Source organism: Filicampus tigris, chromosome 5, assembly GCF_054856515.1.
Source record: "Filicampus tigris isolate MCC_2025a chromosome 5, RoL_Ftig_1.0, whole genome shotgun sequence".
Lineage (NCBI taxonomy): Eukaryota > Metazoa > Chordata > Actinopteri > Syngnathiformes > Syngnathidae > Filicampus > Filicampus tigris.
The window spans coordinates 14,507,807-14,517,971 of NC_141221.1; the positions used below are offsets into that span (position 1 = coordinate 14,507,807).

Consider the following 10,165-nt stretch of genomic DNA (forward strand, 5'->3'; position numbering starts at 1 on the left):
AAAATTAAATTTCAATTGAAACTCAAAAGGAGTAGGTTGAAGTTCAAAGAACTTATAAATATCCTACCCCTCATTCACCAAATAAAATACAATGCTGTGTTGCATATACCAACAATGGTTTACAATAATAATACAATAACAACAATAATACAATAATACCTGAAACCCAAATGTCGTCAGTATACAACAAAAACAAAGGAATTGACCTTGTCATTCCAATCCTTTTAAAGGGGACTGTAACTGATATGTGGCTGATTTCAGAATTTACTAATAACATTCAAAGTTCAGCTGATCTCGAAGACTTTTCTTTGACTTTTTTTGTTTTTGTGCAGAAGCCTAAAGATTGTCTAATAACACTGACTGGTATTTGGAACTGTTCATAATTCCCTTCACTTTGACGTGCATAAAACATACAGCAGGAAATGCAGAAAGTTAAACCTGGATTTGAAATGTGTGCGTGTGTGTTGTACCACTTCCGCCCTCCTAACCCCCCACCTGTCCTGATCCACCACATTGATGGTGGAAAAGGTTTTAAAATGATTCATCGCAGTCTTTTATTTATGTCAAAAACTTGGCCTTTGAACTTTTCATTCCCGCGTACGTTCTTCCCATATACTGAGCTTCCACTCCACACCAGTAGATGGCGACAACTCGCCCTCTAATCTTAAAACAACAGCGGGTTTGTTGTCAGGAAGTGGCCCAAAAAGTTAATAATGGACTAAACGCCAACATGACCTAAACGAAGGAAGTATTGGCGCATAACAACAACCAGGATTTGTTCGGGAAAACGGACTTCCTTCATTGTCTGTAGATGTTTTCTTCGGCGTGGTAAACCTGAAAAAACAAGCGGGTCATGAACGAGAATTTTAACAGAGCTCCCGGAGCAGGGAGAAGCCGAAATGTTCCAGCAGACGCCGTACTCCCGAGCACGGGTTGGGACAGCGACAGTCGCTTAACATTTTTCAACCAAAGGGAACCTTTGAGGCAGCCTCGAACACACCACGCAGCTCCCGGGGACTGCAACATTAGCACGGCCACAGAAAATGGCGCTGCAGGTGGTAGTGGAGGTAAAGAGCAGACCGACAGACAGGCTAACGCTAGCTAGCCTTTAGCTTTCATATTCGAATTCATGCTCTTAACTTGCACCTGTTTTGTTAGGTTAATGTAGGCCAAAGTGCGTCACCTCTATTATAACACAAACCACTTTAGTATTCTCTTCACTAAAAGGCACACTACTTTCGCCACGTCCAAATGTGGAAGTGTCATTGTGGGCGCAAACCGAAAATAATCTCAGAATGCAGCTAATTTAGCATTTAGCATTTTTAGGTTGTGTCGTAGGTGATGACGTACTTTAAGATTAAAACTACTCGTTTGTCAATATCTACATTTACTCCCATTTAAATGCTACACCGAAAGATATAAACTCTGTGGCAATTGTATGTTGTGGTCATGTGACCAGCATTGCAAAATCACTGTCAATCCCAACATACAAAAGACCCGCTATATTAGAAAAATGCCATTGTTCTTTTTGCACACGCTGTGCCATGTATAAAAACACTAATAATATTAACAATAATAAAGTAAAATATCATGAAAAAGTGTAATATTTTTGTCACTCATTTCAGTAAATGAAACCTTTTCACTGCTTGTCAGAAAGGTTCCAGGACTGAAGTCACGAAAAATATATTGCCTGGGACAGGCAAACAACCAGCGCGTCTACAAAGAGACTTTGTGGCGTTTTCTTCATTCATTAAGCAAGAAGAAAACACTTGTGGCTGCTTCACCATGACAATGCCCTGAGCATCTGACAGTTCCTTCCCTAGAACACCGTGGTCATGCTGGAGCAACCTCACTACTCGCTCAATTTGGCTCTATATGTCCCCTCCCTCCAAAAAGTAAAAGTGAAAATATTAGTATTTCCACTTCGAGAAAAAAAAAAAGTCAAAGCATGTATATAAGCACAATTCTTAATCAGTAAAATTTCAAATGTATATCAATGTAGCATAAAATGAGCTAAGGGAGGCAGGCGACTGGCAAAATATTTGCGGCTTGGAAGCATATTCGGCAGGTCAAAAGGTTTCCGACATGGCAATAAATCCCTACTTTTGCAAGGTATAAATGGCCACCATGCGTATGGAAATGTTTGGCACGATTGACTTCATGATGGCTTTCTACAGCACTTAATTAAGATGACTAAAGTGAATTATCACTATATAAGTAAGCTTGATTTAATTTGCAATGAGATGTAGTGCAAGAGCTTGAGCTGTTGGTGTGAAATTTACTCTGTTTGAGATAATTATGTCACCAATCTCTCATATACTTTCAGAAAGTAAAAGACAGAGCATAGGCCAGCACAGTGTAAATGCCCACAGTCCTTCTGTGTCCACGGGGTGTAACAATTTGGATTCCTTGGTTGAGTCGTCCAAGCTCTCTGCAAGCGCTCCAGAGTTTGTCCCGACTGCTGTGTACCAAAATGACGTAAGTAGCAAAATCAAGCCATTCCTTTATTTTCCTTTTGAAAGAATGTCAAAATGATGATTCACTTGTGTTTTCTTGCCTTTTCCTATTAAGGTCCAGACTTGCTATGAGGACAATGATGACACTTTCAGTGCTCCGTCCTTGGCCGACATGGTGCGGGATTTACTTTGCCACCTGAGCTCCTCACCTGGAATGTTTGAGTCAGATGTTGAGCACATAACAAGCGTGCTTAATTCCTACGTTACTACAGTGGAGCTGTTGACTGAACTGGTGGAGCTGATCTACACAGAGGTACGGCTGTTTGTGCCTGGTTGAGCTAATCATTGTCTTCAATCTCATGGCAGGAGTCTCCAACATATTATTGTCGTAATCTGATTTACTGATTTACGTTTTAGTCAAAATGTTAAGTAAGAAAACCGTAATTGAAGTAGATAAACTCTTTCATACAGTTTTTCATATTAACTCAATTTATTTTCTTCATTTTAGCCTAACCCACAAGACCAAAACTTTTTTTTTTTTTATTACCTTGACAAAATAAAAACAATTGAAATCAACAATTTGAGGAAAAACTTTTACAATTAGATTATTCTTCCAAATCGGTGTGACCTACTGTAATATGAATTCTCTGTTCCCACGCATTATGTGCAAAACATGCCTTTGTGCTATGGAAATTTACATGAGTAGCTCTCCGGCACGTTCGCTGTGTAAAAGTATCCCACAGAAGTGCAAATGTTGGAGTCCGCTGCTTTCTCGTGATTTCTAGTTGTCTTTTTCATTGCAGTCCACCGCCATTCCCAACTTTGCTTACACGGGAGCACGACTTTGTAACTATCTGTCCCATCATCTCAACATCAGCCCACCAAGTGGTAATTTTCGTCAGCTGCTCTTGCAAAAGTAAAATCCCCTTCTTTGATACAGTCGCCGGTAGTTAACATTTTTTTTTTACCCCGCATGACAACAAAGCATAATGTGTTGCAGGTGTCAAAAAGAATTTGAGCAGAGAGATGTCGCTGTGCAAGGAGACCCTGACACACAGAAAAAGTTCCATGCATTTGCACTCTTTCTTGGAGAGCTCTACCTTCATCTGGAGGTAACAAGTCCCGATTTCTCGTCTTTCCTAGTATAGTCACCCAGCCATTCGTCCGTTTTTCTATAGCACTTGTCCTCATTAGGTGTACACCCTGGATTGGGCGCCAGCCAATCACAGGGCACATATCAACAAACAACCATCTCGGCTCAGGCCTGCCTGAGCAGATTCAAACCCAGAACCTCAGAACTGTGAGGCAGCTGCACCCGTTGCTAGCTAAGCTAACCGTGCTGCCTCTGTTTGAAATGTTGCTGCTTTTGTTTTTTTGCGGACGCAATGTTGATTTCTGTCACATCTTCTTTGCCGGTTATGTTTTATCTCTGCACGACGCTTGCTTGAATCGAAGCATTTTTATTCATGTATTTATGGCTTGAGAAAGTGAACACACAAGTTGACATTTTAAACAAAGGGCATTATGCAATATACACTGGTGAACCCAACTGAGTTTTGTGCACTCCTTGATGCCTCCTGAATGATTTTAGGTGTGCGCATGAGTCTGAATGCCACTCCACTTTTCTCGCAGATGCAAACCGGAGCGGCTACATGGTGCCCGTGATCCTCAGCAGAATATGAAATTCAGAATAGATAACCAATAGGCATCATGTCGGGGGAATGGGATTATAGCACATCTGCCCCACAGTCAAAAGGTTTAACCTCGGCTCGGACATTTTGTGTGGGTACTCCAACTTGCTTTCCACCTTTGAGAAAGCATGCGCGCAAGGCTGGCTGAAGTCTCAAAATTGCCCGTAGGTGTAAATGTCGACGGTTGTTTCATTTTTCTATACGTGCCATGTCGACTGGCGACCGGTCGGCCGACAGAAACACCACCATGTGTTGCCATGTGTGAAAAGGCGTTTGAATCTGTTTCTGTTTAGTTAAAGAGTGGCAAAGGAGCTTTAAATCGAGCTCACATCCTCCTGCTCGCGTTGAAAGACCTGTTGAACACGCTGCTCTCCAGTCCTGCGGATGCCAACATCATCTGTGCTGTCAAATTGCTCAAGGTTCTGAAGCTTAAATGACATACTCCATCTTGCACGATTGAGTTTAGCACTTGCTTGTATGAGTTGTTTTTCATTTCTTTACATTTTACTTTTTGAAGCTGACAGGTTCCGCCTTGGATGACGCTTGGAAAGAAAGAGGCAACCCATTCATGGAAGAGCTGATCCAGAGGATCGAAACGATCGTACTGGATGCCACATGCAGTAGGTGTGTACTTGTTAGCAGCTCAGCATGCCGTACCAACGGGGAAGGCGGCAAATGGCAAAGCGGCGCGCTAAAGTCTACTTCCCGTGCTTCAGGGATGTCCGACAAATGCTTCTGAAGCTCGTAGAGCTGAGGTCCAGCGACTGGGGAAGAGTGTGCGCCGCAGTGACCAGCAATGCTACGCCCGATAACGATCCCAACTACTTCATGGTGAGTGCGACTCGTACCGGACTCCTCCTCCTGCTCCTCCTTTATTTGTTTATTATCTCTTCTTTTTCCGACAGAATGAGCCCACTTTCTACACAGAGGACGGAACTCCTTTTACAGCAGCAGACCCCGGTAAGAATGTGGTGCATCAGCGGAGGAGCTGTACCCGAAGAAATGACCTGAGTCAGACTGCTTTGGTTATGTTTCTTGTTGCGTTTCTTGTATTGATGGACTCACGGTTTCCTCTGCGCGAGAAGGCGAGAAGTCCTACCAGGAAAACGTTTCTCCTTCTAATTGGGATTATTTTGCTTTCACAGAATATGCTGAGAAATACCAAGAGCTCATGGAAAGGCAAGACTATTTCCATGATTTCGGTGGGGAAAATGAAACTGAAGAGAATGACGAGTAAGTATCCCATTTGCTTTTTTTTTTTATATCGCTCGGTATTCACACTAATCTCTTCAGTTTCATTTGTAGCCAATGGTGGAATTGAATAGCCTAAGAGTGGGTGAAATTTGGTACTTAAATGCTATGTTTGAATTTTAAATGAATAACTGGGCCAGGTTATTCATAGGTGAGGTAAAAGGGAAAAACATCTATAATAAACAAAAAATAATTCTCATGGTTTAATTTTATTGTGTAATTAAATTTTAATGAACCAACTTAATGAAATGAATGACTGTAAATGTTAAATGTTGATGTACAAATGTTTATTTTACTATGTTTCATTTTTTCATTTTAGTGGTAAATTATTTAATATTGAATACAAAAAAAACCCAATTCCCAGTCCATCAAATTATTATGCGGATACTACTTTTTTAATTTTTTCAGTGTTAAAGGGCCTTAACACCACTGAGAAAACAAGTTCATTGCATGCTGTTCGTAATTATGAAACAACTATTACAGAGACCTTGTAAAGTGCCATATTACTATTAATACATCCTGAGGGTGATCTTACACAGGGCATTTCTTGTTCAGCAGTCCTTTTAGCTGAATCCTCACTTTGCCACGTTAGTTTATTTTAAATTGTGACCGCCTGAGCTTGCAAGTGTCTGAGTTTGAAGTTTCAACAAGTCAAAACGCAACTGGATTGGCGTTGGCCTCCGATTGAAAAGGTCCAAGATCACTCCCGTGTGCCTGTGTGTTATATTTGTGTAACCCTATTCACAACAAGGCCACGTGTGTCCATAAAGATTCCGAGAAAAACAAAACGTCTCCTGCTGTGTTCACAGATTCGACTTCGACGACGAGATGGATCCCGAGATCGAAGAAGCCTTTGAGAATTTCTGTTTAGAGTCGGAGAGGAAGCGACAGCAATGACACCAGCGGCCACTCCAAGTACTTGAATGAAAAGTTGTGAAGCAAAACAAGCTACTGTCTCATAGCCTCCAAATTTTATTTGACTGTAAACCATAAGAGTTGTAACAAAGCTGTTTATAGATGCACATCTGACACTTTGCTTCTGGTCAGAGTAGAATAGAAAAGGCAGACAATCGATGCAATGATTTGTTAAAAAGAAAAAAGTTGAGGTATTAATATTTTCTTCGTTCTTGGACTCTGTCATTGTTTGTTTGTTTTTCCAGAAGTATATTTGACTCTTCTTGAAACTAGTTTAAGCCCAAAATAACCACCAAGAGGGACATAGATTGCTGTGGCGTTTGTTTTTCTCAGAAGTATTCTCATTTTGTTCAAAGTGCAAAAGTCTACAGTAGGTGAGCATCAGAATTCTGTAAGTATGTTGAAAAAAAATTAAAATCCTGAATGTAGGCATCGGCTCAAGTCCACTGCTTAAGCATTCGTTGTCATCTGAGACTCAAAGACTGTTTATTAGCAATCCACAGAGGCTGTATAAAAGAATGTTGTTTTATATATATATTGTGTGCTATTATTTATAGTATTGTTTGCCTGCAATAAAATCTTTTTAATGTGAAACTGTTTTTTTTCTGTTGTGTATTTTTAAGGTAAAAGTCTATTTAGAACTATTTATGTTTTCTAACCTGAACCTTTATGTATGATGGTTTGTTCAATCTTGTCTGCCCCCAATGTGCTATATAGTCTGCTAACTTTGTGCCATGATGTCACTTCAGAATCTTAAATTCAACTAATAAAATTAACTGTGATGCCTGAGAATCTGTTAAGGCAAATGGAACCACTTTCTCATCAACATAGTTGACCCTTTCTTCATCGGCACTGCTTTCTTATCGACATTTGATTAGCATTTTGTAACAAAGTACACAACCGGTTTCTCCTGTAAAAACTGTTTGTCACGTTCTTTGTTGCCATCTCTGAGCTCCAAATAACTTAAGATTTGTGCTTTTGTTTTGCACTGAATGCCCTTTGAAGTTGCAATTAGCGGCAAACTGTTGTGCTTGTCTCATCATATTGAAATTGCGTCATCTCTATGGTTTCCAATTTGTGCTGTAGAATTATGGGTACATTTTAAAACAGAATCTTAAACGTGGGACAGATGTCTCTTTCAGATGGAGAACTCCCCAGTTAAGGACGCAGCCAGGCACTTGAAAGTGGTTTCAGCGCGCCCTCTCTTGGCAATTAAATGTAACACCCTGGCATCTAAATTCACAAGAGGTTTGTTGGACTTCAAATGCTGCATATTGTTGTATGTTAAAAAACAAACGTGAAAATACGTAGAGACGTGTCTGCTTTGGATTGGACTGACTGTTGGGAAATATGTAGAATATGTGATGATGGCAACTATGAAGGGTCAAATCTAGGACGAACTCTTCACGCGCGCTTCTAAACCGCTCTCATGAATTTTTCTTGTATGTTCTCATAAAACATTTTAGGGCTGAAATGCTTTTGTGTACATTACTGAAACCTTTCACACAATTCTGAGTAGTGCATATGAGTGAGGGGGTGAAAGGTCTGGTGTGAATGAGTTAAACAGCCCAAACAGCGTTATATGCATGTAAAATAATGTTCTGTCCTCCAAATGTTGTTTCTCTTTAATGTGGAGTTCCTGAGTCATAAGACCCTCTGAGCGTGCTCTTTTGTGGGTGCACAATAAGAGAAAAGAGTGACAGGGGTCAGCAAATGACTGCAAAAGAGGGATTAGCTCAGTGTGTTGCAATCCATTCGCCCTGAATTCCTGTAGTGTGTGTGCGCGTGTGTGTTTTGTAAATGGTGGCTGTAATACTCATGAATGAATGGCAAATGTCCACCGCCTAATCCAAAATCCGACGGTGCAAAAATACAGGAAATGTACGGCTTTACATAGACTTTAAATAGCTAGAACAAAAATCCTGAAGGCTGGCCGGTGGCAGAATTGCTAGTGATTATTTTGTTACAATGACCAGTAATGTAAAACTTTTTCTTTTTGCGACTGTGTATTGACGTTTAAATCTCCAAGTTATTTATATGAGGGTAAATGACAATACCTATGGCTCAAAGTCTGCTGATAAAAAGCTAGACTGATGAGTCACTGGGGATTTTTAATGACTTGTCTACACTGCGTTAGCTGTAGACCCACGTAGCAAATTTGTATCACTAAACTTGAGTCACCAACTTAAGATAAATTGCTCTAACTGCGACCATGACAACTATTGTACATTTTTACAACGTTGTATATCCGCTACAAAAACCCCCTCCTTTGGAAGGACAAACAACTACCCTTCCTGAGGAAGTTGAAACACAGCCAGTGTTCATTATATAGGGTCAATGTTATAAGAAATTTGTCTTGGGCTCACTGCCCACAGCTGCCAGTATAATAATGACAATAACACACAAACAATCACACAAACACAAATGAACGACCTAAAAATTGCACGTTCCTCGACAAAATAAAAGGAAATAGCAACACAACAGTGCCGTAAAATTACCAATGATAAAGTGCCTAGAAAAGATTACACTTGATTGATTGCACCAAATTAAATACATCATAGAAGTAAGACACGGATAAAATATTAAAATGACCTCGTGCACCTAATGAGTATCACACGGATTTGTTCAAGATAACCACCGAGGATGGGATAAAAGAGTGCTTGTATCTGTTGCTTTGCGTCTCCCCGAAATGCTGTTGTATGGCTACTGGAAGCTGCGTTGGAGAATCAAGTTTCCAAACTTTGTTGATCGTCACTCCTTATTGGGAAAAAGAACTCTGAATGTTGGTATTGAGAAGGCGCTGACTCAAGCATATTGTCATTCATGAAGCAAAAGGGGAAAAGAGACCAAATGCTCATTTGTGACTTTAGTGTTGCTACAGCTATTTTGGTGTGTCGACACATTGCATTGGCAGTGTAGTGGTTCACAAAGCTGACTTAGCTGTAGCTGTGGGATCAATTTCGGGTCAGTGTGCGCTTCACAGTAACACTGTATTTGATTGGTGAAATGTTCATGTTGTGAGGGCCATTGGTGGATCGGATGTTTTTGGACAAACCGTGCAGAGTGTTCTTACTTTGACAGCCCAACGACCCGAGACGGAGGGCAAAGGACAAACACTGAGATCAATGACTTGTCACTGGTTGTGCTTTTTTTTTTTTTTTTTTGTCCCCTTGACTTTGACCTATTGGGACTGACTACCTGTTCCTTTACAGGGGAAGTCAACCCCTTTTCAAGAATATGTTCCCAGCAGGCCCACTAGTTGAAACAATGCACTCAGATTAATATTGCGTTTGTGGAATAAGAGTTAATCCGCCCGTTTTTAGCCATCTGTGGGCGCGCTATTTTGTCACTTCTATCGACTGAAAATGACATCACAACTGCTCAGGGCTCAGATAACGACCAATCACGGCGCACCTGTTTTCTGAAGCTGAGCTATGAGTGGTCGTTACCAATCAGAACGCTGTGTTTCAACTAGTGGGCCTGCATTGAACATATTCTTAAAAAAATATACAGCATGTTTGGGTTGACTTCTGCTTTAAGGCCCAGGATAGCTCAGACAGTTACCTTGAAGTTCACAAATCAGTCCAATGTGGTCCATTCTGACGCCCGTTAGCGTCAGAATGGACCACTACGTATTTGGAAGATGACAAATAGCTGACTTAGTATGTCTGAGTAGCTCACCACATGGTTTACACGCCATTCGTAGTGTACAAACAGAGCAGGCGCTTGTATATGCCTTCTCAACGTCGCTTCATGACTTGGGCTGAATCATTAACAGAAGTTGTGTTTGTCTGTGCGCTCTCCGCCTCCCCCGAGACGTTTTACAAGCGTGGACACTAGCCTGAGACAGGC

At 40.9% G+C, this 10,165-nt stretch overlaps 1 protein-coding gene across 2 annotated transcripts; it reads left to right on the plus strand.

Annotated features, from left to right (window-relative positions):
- Nucleotides 1-667: 667 nt before the first annotated feature.
- Nucleotides 668-6,907, plus strand: paip1 (poly(A) binding protein interacting protein 1). Of its 2 annotated transcripts, XM_086032029.1 has the most exons (11): nucleotides 670-1,067; nucleotides 2,327-2,478; nucleotides 2,572-2,769; nucleotides 3,260-3,372; nucleotides 3,457-3,568; nucleotides 4,441-4,566; nucleotides 4,665-4,771; nucleotides 4,864-4,978; nucleotides 5,053-5,107; nucleotides 5,293-5,380; nucleotides 6,208-6,907. In XM_086032029.1, the coding sequence occupies exons 1-11, from the start codon at nucleotides 854-856 to the stop codon at nucleotides 6,293-6,295; spliced, it is 1,368 nt and encodes a 455-aa protein (XP_085888155.1). In that variant the 5' UTR covers nucleotides 670-853; the 3' UTR covers nucleotides 6,296-6,907. The 2 variants fall into 2 exon arrangements, with proteins under 2 accessions (XP_085888154.1, XP_085888155.1); XM_086032028.1 differs by having other exon boundaries at nucleotides 668-1,067; nucleotides 4,864-5,107.
- Nucleotides 6,908-10,165: the final 3,258 nt, after the last annotated feature.